This window comes from Heloderma suspectum, chromosome 4, assembly GCF_057233095.1.
Source record: "Heloderma suspectum isolate Gila_16-S chromosome 4, 16-S_ref, whole genome shotgun sequence".
Taxonomy (NCBI): Eukaryota; Metazoa; Chordata; class Lepidosauria; order Squamata; family Helodermatidae; genus Heloderma; species Heloderma suspectum.
Genome location: NC_139461.1, coordinates 284,837,440 through 284,851,704, shown reverse-complemented (window position 1 = coordinate 284,851,704; position 14,265 = coordinate 284,837,440). Strand labels below are relative to the sequence as shown.

The 14,265-nt window shown below is 44.8% G+C and overlaps 1 protein-coding gene across 2 annotated transcripts in view; it reads left to right on the top strand.

Moving 5' to 3' along the window:
* The window catches only part of PREX1 (phosphatidylinositol-3,4,5-trisphosphate dependent Rac exchange factor 1), a 335,075-nt gene that overhangs the window by 305,217 nt on the left and 15,593 nt on the right, over positions 1-14,265 (top strand). For both annotated transcript variants that reach the window (XM_084854076.1, XM_084854075.1), the window contains 5 exons: positions 1,032-1,122; positions 3,474-3,602; positions 9,440-9,481; positions 11,308-11,525; positions 13,887-13,986. In XM_084854076.1, coding sequence (XP_084710202.1) covers positions 1,032-1,122; positions 3,474-3,602; positions 9,440-9,481; positions 11,308-11,525; positions 13,887-13,986 — 580 coding nt within the window. The remainder of the gene's footprint in view (positions 1-1,031; positions 1,123-3,473; positions 3,603-9,439; positions 9,482-11,307; positions 11,526-13,886; positions 13,987-14,265) is intronic.

The following is a 14,265-nucleotide window of genomic DNA, read 5'->3' as shown; positions in this document are numbered from 1 at the left end:
CTGCATCTTGTATTTGGAAATTCCATAAGTTAATCATGCAGGACACTCGGGAGCTCTTCAGTTCCTTCTGAACTGATAGGTCTCAGCTTACACTTGGGATTGTAATATTATCTGTTAATAACTTCAAATCTTTTACCACACGGAGACACACATATATATATATATACACAAATACACACACACACACGTTCACACACACACGCATACATCCAAGTGTTACTGATACAGGATCTTTCCTCGCTGCTAGCAGAGGTGGGGAAGGAGTGATCTCTGTGAGGGTCTCTACAGGAAGGACTGGAAAGCCCTCTCTCCACGCCCTTCTCTCTGGGATTCTGATACAGACCACTGGCAGCAGCAGGAAAAGAGCAATCTGTACGAGAATCACCTGGAGAGGGAGTGGAGAGTGGGGAATATGTGTGGCTGGGTGTGGGCATTTGGTGGTAACAGGGCTCAGGGCACGGGAGGCTGCAGTATAGGCCTTGGGAAGATGTATGTGGCCTATAGACTGTGCCTTGTGCACCCCTGCCATATTCTAGTAATAGCAGTGAGTACTACCCAGTGATGGTGATGGCACAGTGCTAGCACTAATGACGGTGCACTAGCGTAAACCAATAGTAGTACATTGTCATTAGTACTTGCTAGTGCAAAAGGGAAAAGCGGCGATTTGCTGGTGAATTTCAGCAGGAAATCACAGCCTTTTCCTATTGCACCAGCAAGCCCTAATATCATTGTGACTTACACTAGTGCAACGCCATTAGTGCTGTGCCACCCTTGGAAACTGCCAATTGTTGATAGTTGCACAATTCTTCCCTCAGCTGCCTCATTCATAGACCTCCCTGACTTTAAATTCTTATTTGCCAATAGCAACCATTTGCTCCACGTCACTTAATTATTCAGCTCAAGAGAATGTCTCTGTTTTAAAGCCCACCATGCATAATTTGGTAGCTCCATTCTGAAGAAACAACCATTTATCTCTCTGGAGACTTCTGGCCAGTTTTCAAGACTGACTGACTGAATGTGCTTCTTTGCAGGTGGATGCTATCAATACCCTCCTCAAAGGACCAGTAATAAGTAAGGCTTTTGAAGAAACCAAACATTTTCCAATGGACCACAGTTTGCAAGGTAAACATGCAGCGTATCATGAGCCCAGGAGAATAGGGATATAGGAGAAGTTTGTTCTTGCTTGCAAAACATGCAAGGATGCTCAATCTGAAGCTCCGAACACCAGTACGAGCACGTGTCCACTGAACAATGCACAAATTGTTGGAACGCATGCTCGCATTCGTCTCATTCTCAGTTTGTGCAAATTTCGTAATTTGTGCAAGTCCCCTCGGTAGACTGAATCAGCTCCACTTTATTCTATGGAGGAAATGTGCACAAATTAGGAAAATCATGCAAATTTGGGGGGATTTGTACATATTTCAGGAGATTTGTGCAAATCTCTCATTCAATTGCTGCTCAATTTGTGCCCTTCTGTTCACACAAAGCAAGCAGTGATTGCAATCACGAATGGAAATTGGGCACAAGACGGGCTACAATATGATGGTTGGAGAGTCTTCGTGATCTCATACATTGTTTGTTCACCCATCCCTACAGGAGAATCAGAATTTCTTAAAATTTAATCATCCAGATGTAGCTTTCTCAGTCTCCAGCTGTGGTTTAGAAATTAGGATTACTCCTCAGCTTCACCTGACCCCTCCTCTTTCCTCCTCCTCCCTTTCCTCTTGAATGTAAATTCACCTCTCCCGTTTCAGAGCTGTCTGTGAGTTATGTCCCCACTAAGGATGGATTGGAACACCACCACCCCCTTTACAAGTGACAAATTGGGTGAACCTTTTTCAATTCCATTTCAGGTGTCACAATTCGATTTCCCCCAAAGCATTTTTAAAAATGCATTTCGGTATTCTCTGCACTCTCAAGCTGCAGTGGTGGTGAGCTAGCAGTATCAGAAGGAGCCTCACCACAACTCTTTCATCTTTTAGACATCTTCGTTTGTCTGGATTCCATCAGCGTTGACAGATAAAGAGGGCCCAGGGACTGACTAGGGAATTACAACGTTTGGGGTGATTAGGGAATAGCAATGTGCAAACAGGATTCCTCTTCTCAGAAGTGTGCTCAGATCTTCATCTTTCCATTCATCCAATGGACTCCTTGAACATCTTTCCGATTCCTAAAATTTTTGCAAAGGCTGCGTCACATTCTACTGAAGAAAGAATACCTGCCCCTAAAATTGTTTCTCTCATGCAGCCACCAGCTGCTTTCAGCTCCCCTCTCCTGCCCCCTCTTCATGCTTGTTGCTTCTCTCCACTGTCCACCATTGCTCACTGTCACATATACATATGCGTTACACAGCAGTGAGCAGGATCACTGAACATACACAAATTTCATGACAAAGCAGTAAAACAGAGGGGGAAATTGTGCGAATCTCATGGCAAAGCAGTAAAACTGAGGGGGAAATCAGGCAAATTTCCTAGCAGTGGATATAGAGCTTTGATCATTGGGTGATGTAGAAATGTAATAAATAAATAAATAAATTCACTCATGCACCCTTGCGCAGGACCGAACTTTTTTTAAAAAACAAATTTCAAACGAATTATGAAAATTGCACATTTTGGACACTCTCCTGTGTCCTTTGTTCTCAGTTTTTAGGAGCACGGGGCAGAGGGCACTGAGAAAGGATGAGGGAGGATGGCGCAGCACTAGCGAGGTCACGAGGAGCAGCAGGGGGTTTTGTTGCTCTTGCCAGCTGGCTCGCTAGCTGTTCCCAACAACCCACAATAAAATTGCCCTGCCGTGTTTGGACATCACAAAAAGCCACCCTGAGAACAAGCCACCCTAAATAATTGTACTATAAGCCATGGGTTCTCAGGATGGCTTGTTTGCAAAAACAACCCACAATGGAAAAACCACTCCAGGTTCAGATGTCACACTAAGCCACCCTGTAACCATCTACGGTAACAACCCACTGTGGCTTGGCATGATGTGCAAACCAGCTCATTATGTCAATCCCAAGCACATAATGTACCATGATGCCAGTGTGCTCCAAGTTTCCCTGCTCCTGCAAGTGGCAGCCAGGCGAACAGAGTGGGGACAGGAAAGCGCAGAGTTCACTGATTACAAGACAGAGGAGTACACTGATTACAAGGGAGCTAGGAGGAGGAGATATGGGGCTGCCACTTTGAGTGGCTGCCGTTAAATCCTAAAAAAATCTAGTTCCAGACTTAGCTTAGGTTTTACTGCTTTAATTTGTCCATATATTTGCATTGCTAACTTGCAGGTTAACGTTGCTGCACAGTACAGACTTCCCAGTGAAGTTATGTTTTTTTTTTCTTCATCAGGGCCAGTTTGGTGGGCCTTCTTCCTTCACAGAGGAGTGGGCTTGGTTGAGATTAGTGCAGTAATTGGACACTTGCTGTTTTGAACTACTCTGGATTGTTCAGTTCCCCTGGGCTAAGATCTCTCTTGTTCTGCAGAATTTAAGCAGAAGGAGGAAACCACAATTCGGAGCAGGAACAAGATTCAAATCAGCATCCAAGAAGATCCCTGGAATCTTCCGCTCCGTATCAAGAACCTCGTTGAGACCATACAGAAATACGTGGAAGGTCTGTGACTGCTGGGAAAGACCCCTATTATTAAGTTTAGAATTATGAAAGAGTTAGCAGAGAGAGAAGTGGCCAAAAGGGGCAGAGCTACAGAGCGAACAAGCAAAAATTGACAGCTGCTGCTGAATTCCTCCTAAACTGAAAATTGGTGGTAGTTTGGGAGTTTGAAACACAGGAAAATGTCTCAACTGAGTCAGGCCATTGGTCCATCTAGCTCAGTATTGTCTACACCAGCCTTCCCCAACATGGTGCCCTCCAGATGTTTTGTACTACAGTTCCCAGCATTCCTGACCATTGGCCATGCTGGCTGGGGCTGAAGTCCCAAACAACTGAAAACCACCAGTTGGGGAAACCTGGTCCACAGCAATTGGCAGTGGCTGACCAGGATTTCAGATTGGAATCTTTCTAAGATCTACCTGGAGATGCCCAAGATTGAACCTGGGACTTTCTGAATACAAAGCATGGTCTCTACTATTGAGCTATGGCCCCTGCCCTTGTAAATCTGGGGGGGCTCACCCTTTCCACTGATGTGGGCTGGTGAACTTTCTGGCATGGCATCCCTGGCCTTTCTTCAGCAGCTGGAGACTTCTAACAAATAAGATTTCTGACTTATAAACAGAAGTTCTGTATGCTCCTTTGCATGATGCAACTTTGTGTATAGCAGGTGTGCACATAAGCATCTAGAGTTCCTGTATAGGGCTCAGCCACAGCAGCAAAAGACAGTTCCGCTGTCACCAGATAGGCACTATGTCTGTGGTATATTCTGGCTAGGGATGTACGTATTGTGTAAAATCCATTCTGTCTGTGTTTTGTGGATTGTCAGGTGCCTTTTATTCCGTCATCTGCCCATCCACAGAATTGGATTTTTTTTGTATCCGCATTTGTGCAAACGCGTATTTGTGCAAATTTGTCCTGCAAAGATGCACAAATTCGTCCCAAATGCACATTTTCGTGTTTTAGCCTATGGGTGAAATTCGCATTTTTGGCTGGGTTTTTTAAATTTTGTGGTTTTTTTCTATGACAAAATTGCACAAAATTCAGGAAAGTTAGAAAAACAGTCTGCAAATCTATGGAATGGGGAAAAGCCATTCTGCTGTGGAATATACTGGTCAGATTCATGAAAATCTGAACTCATTTGGTTCCATTGTGGATTTCTACGACATCCCTAATTCAGGCTGTACACCAGATAGGTGTATTGTAGGTGTGTATGTGTTGATTTGTGCTGTGCAGGCCTCACAAGCCTCGTCACCAACCAGTAATGGCATCAGGCTACTTTGATACTTAGAGCAGGGGTAGGCAAGGTAATGCCCATGGGCACTAGTGTGCCTTTGTATACATTTCTTGTTACCCACTGAGGTGCCCTAGTCCTCCTACTGTTTTTTTTTTTATAACAACATTTCTTACTGGCAACTGGGATTTTCTCAAAGCAAAGGGAGGGGCTCTAGTTGCTCCCACTGTCTTTCCCCATAATGCCTCTGGGGCCCCTGTGAGGCTCAGAGACATTTGTGGGAAATGAAGATGGCAGGTGGCAGCTGCAGGCCGATGCCTTCAGCTGTAGCTCACCCATTTTGTGGTTGTGCCCAGGAACGTTCCTTCAATTGCCAAATGTACCTAGGGGCCCAAAAACTTATCCTAGACCTGTTTAGAGGCTTTTGGGTCCTCTGAATGAGCACAGAAATCAGGCCCTCCCCACTTTCTTTGTCACATGTAACCACATTTTCATTGGACTCAGTGTCGGCCGGCTGAATTCCTCCACGGAATTCCTTTTTCAGAAGATGAAACTTCTGAATTGACAGTTCTTGCCAAGTACCCACACTATTAGATGATGTAACAATCCCTTTACTGCACCTGTTTCTTGCGCATTGTGAAGTTAACTTGGGGAGCTCCTACATTTACTCAGTTTCCTGAGATGTGGAAATTCTCTTTGCTTTAATTTGAGTAAAGAAGGGTAGTTACAATTGCCTGCTATATCTTCAGGGAATACAAAGCCTTCTTCAAGCTGAAGAATTCACAGAATCTAGGAAGCTTGGGAAAGTGATGGCCACCTCTCTAAGTCAGGGATGAGGAACTTGTGGCCCTCCAGTTGTTGCTGGACTGCAGCTCCCATCAGCCTGAGCCACCATGGCAAATGGTGAGGGATGATGGGTATTGCAGTCCAATAACATCTGGAGGGCCACATCTTCCCTGCTCTAAGTATTCCACCATAAATACAGTTTGTTCTAGTATTTTGAAATCAATCAAGCACTTGAAGCTGCCGTTTAAGTCTGATTGATGTGTCTTTCCCAGTTTGCTCAAGTAAACAGTTGTTTGTTAGAGTAAGGGCTTGAAAGGGCTCGAACTTGGAACTTATTTTCAGTGCTGGGCCTAGTGTGGAAACCGATGTTGTTGTTCAGTCGTTCAGTCGTGTCCGACTCTTCGTGACCCCATGGACCATAGCACGCCAGGCCTTCCTGTCCTGCGCTCTTTCCCGGAGCGTGCTCAAGTTCATATTCATTGCATCCGTGATGCTATCTAGCCATCTCATCCTCTGCCGTCCCCTTCTCCTTTTGCCTTCAGTCTTTCCCAGCATCAGGGTCTTTTCCAGGGAGTTTTCTCTTCGCATTAGGTGGCCAAAATATTGGAGCTTCAGCTTCATTATCTGTCCTTCCAATGAGCACTCAGGGTTGATTTCCTTTAGGATGGACTGATTTGACCTCCTTGCAGTCCAGGGCACTCGTAAGAGTCTTCTCCAGCACCACAGTTCGAAAGCATCGATTCTTCGGCGCTCAGCCTTCCTTATAGTCCAGCTCTCACAGCCATACATTACTACTGGGAAAACCATAGCTTTGATTAGACGGACCTTTGTCGGCAAGGTGATGTCTCTGCTTCTTACTATGCTGTCTAGGTTGGCCATAGCTTTCCTCCCAAGGAGCAAGCGTCTTTTAATTTCATGGCTACAGTCACCGTCTGCGGTGATCTTGGAGCCCAAGAAAGTAAAATCTGTCACTGCTTCCATTTCTTGCCCTTCTATATGCCAGGAAGTGATGGGGCCAGATGCCATGATCTTCGTTTTTTTAATGTTGAGTTTCAAACCAGCTTTTGCACTCTCCTCTTTCACCCTCAACAAGAGGCTCTTTAGATCCTCTTCGCTTTCTGCCATCAGGGTGGTATCGTCTGCATATCGGAGGTTGTTGATAATTCTCCCAGCAATCTTAATTCCGACCTCTGATTCATCCAACCCGGCATTTCTCATGATGTACTCTGCATATAAGTTAAATAAGCAGGGTGACAATATGCAGCCTTGTCGTACTCCTTTCCCAATTTTGAACCAATCGGTTGTTCCATGTCTGGTTCTTACTGATGCTTCTTGACCCTCGTACAGGTTTCTCAGGAGACAGGTAAGGTGGTCTGGTACTCCCATCACTTTAAGAATTTGCCAGAGTTTGTTGTGATCCACACAATCAAAGGCTTTAGCGTAGTCAATGAAGCAGAAATAGACGTTCTGGAATTCTCTTGCTTTCTCCATGATGCAGCGAATGTTGGCGATTTGATCTCTAGTTCCTCTGCCTCTTCGAAACCCAGCTTGTACTTCCGGTAGTTCTCGGTTCGCATACTGCTGAAGCCTAGCTTGTAGGATTTTGAGCATCACCTTGCTGGCATGTGAAATGAGCGCAATGGTGCGGTAGTTTGAACACTCTTTGGCGTTGCCCTTCTTTGGAATTGGAATGTAAACTGACCTTTTCCAGTCTTGTAGCCACTGTTGAGTGTTCCAGATTTGTTGGCATATTGAATGCAGCACTTTAACAGCATCATCTTTTAGGATTTTAAATAGCTCGGCTGGAATACTGTCATCTCCGCTAGCTTTGTTGTTACTAATGCTTCCTAAGGCCCACTTGACTTCACTCTCTAGGATGTCCGGCTCAAGTTCAGTGACCGCACTATCATGGCTATCAAGGACATTCAGATCTTTCCTGTATAGTTCTTCTGTGTATTCTTGCCACCTCTTCTTAATCTCATCTGCTTCTGTTAGGTCCCTGCCTTCTTTGTCCTTTATCATGCCCGTCTTTGCACAAAACGTTCCCTTGAGATCTCCGATTTTCTTGAAGAGATCTCTAGTCTTTCCCATTCTGTTGTTTTCCTCGATTTCTTTGCATTGTTCATTTAAGAAGGCCTTCTTGTCTCTCCTTGCTATTCTCTGGAACTCTGCATTCAGTTGGGTATATCTTCCCCTTTCTCCCTTGCTTTTCGCTTCCCTTCTTTCCTCAGCTACTTGTAAAGCCTCATCAGACAGCCACTTGGCTTTCTTGCATTTCTTTTTCTTTGGGATGGATTTCGTTGCTGCCTCCTGAACAATGTTACGGACCTCCGTCCATAGTTCCTCAGGCACTCTGTCTATCAGGTCTAATCCCTGAAATCTATTCCTCACCTCCACTGTATATTCATCAGGGATATGATTTAGGTCATACCTGAACGGTTTAGTGGTTTTCCCTATGTTCTTCAATTTAAGCCGAAATTTTGCAAGAAGCAGCTCATGATCTGAGCCACAGTCAGCTCCAGGTCTTGTTTTTACTGACTGTATGGAGCTTCTCCATCTTTGGCTGCAAAGGACATAATCAATCTGATTTCGATATTGACCATCTGGTGACGTCCATGTGTAGAGTCGCCTCTTGTGCTGTTGGAAAAGAGTGTTTGCTATGATCAGCATGTTCTCTTGGCAAAACTCTATTAGCTTTTGTCCTGCTTCATTTTGTACACCAAGGCCATGCCTGCCTGTTATCCCAGTGATTTCTTGACTTCCTACTTTAGCATTCCAATCCCCTATGATGAAGAGGACATCTTTTTTTGGTGTTAGTTCTAGAAGGTGTTGTAGGTCTTCATAGAACCGATCAACCTCAGCTTCTTCGGCCTCAGTGGTTGGGGCATAGACTTGAATTACTGTGATGTTGAATGGTTTGCCTTGGATTCGTACTGAGATCATTCTATCATTTTTAAGATTGTACCCCAGTACTGCGTTTCCCACCCTTTTGTTGACTATGAGTGCTACTCCATTTCTTCTAAGGGATTCTTGCCCACAATAGTAGATATGATGGTCACCTGAATTAAATTCGCCCATGCCTGTCCATTTTAGTTCGCTGATTCCCAAGATGTCGATGTTCAATCTTGCCATCTCATGTTTGACCACCTCCAGCTTACCTTGATTCATTGATCTGACATTCCAGGTTCCTAAACAATATTGTTCTTTACAGCATCGGATTTTCTTTTCACCACCAGACACATCCACAGCTGAGTGTCCTTTCGGCTTTGGCCCAGCCGCTTCACTCTTTCTGGCGCTACTTGGAAATACCCTCTGCTCTTCCCCAGTAGCATATTGGACACCTTCCGACCTGAGGGGCTCATCTTCCGGCGTCATCTCTTTTAGCCTTGTGATACGTTCCATGGGGTTTTCTTGGCAAGAATACTGGAGTGGGTTGCCATTTCCTTCTCCAGTGGACCACATTTTGTCAGAACCCTCTGCCATGACCTGTCCGTCTTGGGTGGCCCTGCACGGCATAGCTTATGGCTTCACTGAGTTACGCAAGCCCCTTCGCCACAACAAGGCAGTGATCCATGAAGGGGGTGGAAACCGATGACATAATTTCAAATATGTGTACCCCCCCCCCGAGCATGTGCAGAGTAATGTACTCTTCTCACTAAGTAACTACAACCTTCTAGGTGCAGGGTATGATTTCCAAACCAGCTTGGCTCCCAGCACCTCTTACTGGGACTTAGCACCTAGCATGAATTGGAGTTTTAATTAAGTAGAAGTTGATTATGCAGCCGTCTTTATTTATGTTTTTCTTTTTTTCTTTCCTTTCTAGATGGAAAGAACCAGCTGCTTTTGGCCTTGCTGAAATGCACAGGTAAAACACCTCCTTGATTTGATGCTGTTTGCACATGACCCCACAAGCACTATGTAAGGACATCACAAAGAAGAGAAACGGGTTGTCAGGATGCAAGAATAAATTTATTGTAGGAAGCCCAATGCATTTTGGCCTTTTTCTTATTTTAGGCCTTCTTCAGGGGGCTGTAACATTTATGGTAATAAAAATTACAAATAGGACAACACACATAATTAAAACATACTTATTCTGCAGAATTTTTCTCTAGGAAGTATGAACTTATATGTTATTCTTATCTGTAAGGCAAGTTTTATATGTTTTTTAAAATAATGTTATCTATCTATAAGCCCTTGTGGCAATTTGTATTTCAGTAATGTTTTAATGATGTGTGTTGTCCTATTTGTAATTTTTATTACCATTAATGTTATAGCCCCCCGAAGAAGGCCTAAAAATAAGAAAAAGGCCAAAATGCATTGGGCTTCCTAATACATTTATTTTTGCATCCTGAGAACCTGTTTCTCTTCTTTGTGATCTACTTTGGATCTACTTTGGATGCTCACCTCCTTCTGTTTCACTACTTAAGGACAGGCCTGCAATTGCAAGAATATTTTTTTTCTTCTGTTTCAGGGAAAACAGTGCTAAGCTATTGCTCTCATTGTACATTTGATAGCACCGCAGTATTGGCAGAACAGCACTTATCATGCTTCTGTATTACATCAGTGATGATACTGGACACCTTGTTTATAGGCTGATCCTCCTTTCTTCCCCATTTGCTCACTGCTCTTGTGGGAAACTGAGCATTTCTCTGGGATAACATAAACCCTTTGCTATCATATTAGAACGTTTGGTTGCTTGGTTTGCTATGAAGCATCTTTTACAGGCCACACGAATAAGAAGGTGGAATAACTATTGGGGAAACAGGCTCAGACAATGAAATAAACAATAACTCTTCTCCAGACTTCTCCAACTTGGTGTCTTCAAGCTGTTTTGGACTACATCTCCCAGCATTCCTGACCACTGACAATGCTAGAGGGGCTGATGAAAGTTGAAGTCCAGTCTTGTGGCAGCCAAATTGATAGCAGAGCCCAGAAGGTCAGAGCATATAACACCAATTCTGGCCCACTTGTACTGGCTGCTTGTACTTTTCCAAGCCCAGTTCAAGGTGCTGATTTTGACCTATAAAGCTTTATATAGGTCAGAACCATAATACCTGATGGAGTACATGTTCCGGTAGGAACCTACCCATATGCTATGATCAACATCTGAGGCCCTCCTCCAGTAGCCTTATCCGAAGGAGAATGGGAGGATGGAAGTAATGGAGAGGGCCTTCGCAGTGGTGGCCCCCTGATTTTTAAATGTTCTCCTCAGTGAGGTCCACCTGGTGCCAACACTGTCATCTTTTCAGTGCCAGGTTAAGACTTTCCTCTACTCCCAGGCATTGACAGCATACAATGGGGCTTTTTAATATTAGTTTTTTTATTAGGTCCTGGTAGTATATTGTTAATTGTTTTCATCTATTTCAAACTTTTGTACGTTAAAGGTTTTATATTATGTTTTGTCATGTCGTGAATCGCCCAGAGCAGCCTTCCCCAACCTGGCACCTCCCCCAGATGTGTTGGACTGCAACTCCCATAATTCCCAGCCAGCACAGCCATACTGGCTAGGAATTATGGGAGTTGCAGTCCAACACATCTGGGGGAGTGCCAGGTTGGCAAAGTCTGGCTATTGGGTGGTATAGAAATGTAATAAAATAAATAACTAGGTCCGAAACATTTGGAGAGCACCATGTTGAGGAAGACTACTCTAGTCAGTCCTTCCTAATACCTGTATGCTCTTCTCTTTCCCAGACACAGATCTGCAACTGAGACGAGATGCCATTTTCTGCCAGGCTCTGGTGGCTGCCATCTGCACGTTCTCCGAGCAGCTGTTGGGTGCTCTCAACTACAGATATAACAACAATGGGGAGTATGAAGAGAGCAGCAGGGAAGCCAGCAAGAAGTGGCTAGAGCAGATCGCAGCCACAGGGGTGTTGCTCAGCTACCAGTCCTTGCTCTCCCCCAGCGTGGTAAGGGTGGACTATGGTTCCCTCAAGCAAAAACAAAAAAACAAGGACCTGTACCGTTTCCCCCTTACTCATCTCCTCAGCAAGTTGTTCTGCCTGCCCTGGAGGCATTTTCAGAGGCTAGGAAAATTTGCGGCATTGTATCTTTTCCTTTCAACATAATGACTGAGGTCTAGGAATGGGAGAATCAGGGATGCTCAAGCTGGCCAAGATTTTCCAAACTCTACTTCAGAGCTCAGTTCACCTTGCTCCTGCTTTTGTTTGTGACCTGTTTTTCTTTTTGTTCGAATGGGAGAAGTGCACATTTCAAACAGGAAAAGTGTGCACTTTCCCCCCATTGACTAAAGCATGAAAATATGTATTTTTGGGGAAATGCGCATTTTAAAGTGTGTATTTTTCAAACCCGAAATTTGGCAATGTGCGTGCTTTTCCGGAAAAATGCTTTTGCGTTTGGGGTTGCGAACAGGGCAAGTTCTGATGGTTTGTGCACGCAGATGAAATCCTCATACATCCCCACTCAGGTCCCCTTCACACACACACCCAGTGGGGTGGGGAGCACGCCCCTCTAGTGTTCTCTTATGCAGCTGTGATATGTGCATGAGCAGCTCAACCAGTGGGTGTGGCCAGTCTCATCTGTCTCAGCCAACTGGCTCCCTGCCACGGAGGTGAGTGACAGAGGCAGATCATTAGTCCCCCACCCCCTGCTTGCGGAATCCATGCTCACCCCGCAGCAGGAAGGTGTTTCCAGATGCGGGAGAGTATGTGTGAAGGGGGCATGAGCCAAATTTTGGCTCAAAAAAAAAAGATCTCCTCTGACTCACCTAAGTGCTCCCAATATGTGAGAAGACAGGAAACGGGCTTGTACGCTGTCTTGGATTTTGTCCTTCTTTGTTGACTGGTTACATTTTGCTGATCATTGTAGCAAGTTGCCCTGTCAAGCAGAGGGGGGGAATCTTCATCCATCCAGATGTTGTTGGACTTCAACTCCCATCAGCCCTAGGCAGCATGGCCAATAATCAGGGATGATGGTTGTCGTAGTCTCAATGGCATCAGGAGGACCACAAGCTCCCTATCGCTGCATTTTCTTCAGTCAGAGATGACCAGCTGCAATGGAAGTCAGGGCAGTTGTACTTTGCATAGTTAAGAGGAAATTTCAGCAAGAGCAAATCAGTGGTAGAACACCTGCTTTGCATGCAGAAGTTCCCAGGCTCAGTCCCTGGCATCTCCTGGTGTGGCTGGGAAGATCCATGTGTGAGGCCACTCAGTCCTGACAATACTGAGCTACATGGACCAATCACCTCACTTAGTGTAAGGCAGCTACAGATGTTTAAACTTCTCTCACCCCTGCATGACAAGCTGCACTTGCCAAAATTCCTGCTTCTGTGCAATTATTAAAGGAACAGGAGGCCCATCCCTCTTGGCTTCTCTTGACCCTAGAGACGAAAAGGTGGATGGGGGGTTAACAATTTAAAGCTGGGCCCTCATTTGCAGGTTGAACTGAAAGGTGGGTCCTGGGTCTGAAACCATTGGAAGCTGGTGCTGTAGATATCGTCGTAGAAAAGGCTGTGCGCAGTGGCAAATTGTGTGTAGTTGTCTGCCCTCTGCTGGCAAGAAGCTGTATCTCTCATTGCATCAAACGTGTGTGCAATGGAGAAAGGCACCAAGCCCATGGATTGAAGGCAGTGAGAGACACAAAACATGGCTAGGCTATGTGGATGGATCTAGAAATGGAACCTAGAAATTCAAAAAGATAGTTTGAAATTTTGGCTGAAAGAGTGCTGACAAAATTTAGCTAGCAGAGATGGTTGTTTTCATGTTTGCTGGGATATTTTTCCCTCCAAAACCCCAGTCATGGGAAAATGAAATCGTTTCAGTGTTCATTTGATTCTATTTTTTGGGTCCAACAAATTTTAAAAAGCATATCCTGATGTTATTACACAGATGTGAAAGAAACAAGAGAAGAGCATAGGCATATATTATATCATTTGAAATCAGGGTGTTTGCCAAATCTCAGGTTTGTACAGGATTTTGTTTCAGCTTTGATCATGTTCAGCTTGGCGGATGCTTGTTTGGTAGATTTTTAGTGATGGGAATTCCATGGCCCTCCATCCATATATCTGTGGTAGTGGAATTTGGAACATGAATACCTGTCAGTGAAAGATGAGGTGAGGTGTTATAAGAAGAGCCTTAGCCAGAATCACATCACAGGAAACATCCTGCAGTTGGGTCTTGCATTGCCTGGATTTGGGGAAGGATCTGCCTTTCCTCCCATGATTCCGCACACCTAGGAGAGAAAGGGGTTTGTTCGTGGGTATCTGTCCTTCTTGAAACCTCTCCATCTTTTCCTGTTTATCTCTCCTTCAGAGAGAAGAGAGAACCATGCTGGAAGATATTCAGGCCACCCTCTCAGAGCTGGACAAAGTTGCCTTTTATTTCAAGCAGCTGGACGAGTGCTTTGTAGCAAGTGAGTTAATGCACCATTTCCCTTTACTTAGTGGCTCATTTTTCCTGTAACTTTGTGTTTGATCCTACAGTGCACTGAGCCATCTGCTGTATATTCTGTTGCCTCAGTCCAGAGAGAGTGAAGTTTTAATAAAGAGCCAGTGTGGTGTAGTGGCTAGAGGGCTGGACTGGGAGTCGGGAGATCCGGGTTCTAGTGCCCACTCGGCCATGGAAGCTCACTGGGTGACTTTGGGCCAGTCACAGACTCTCAGCCCAACCTACCTCACAGGGTTGTTGTTGT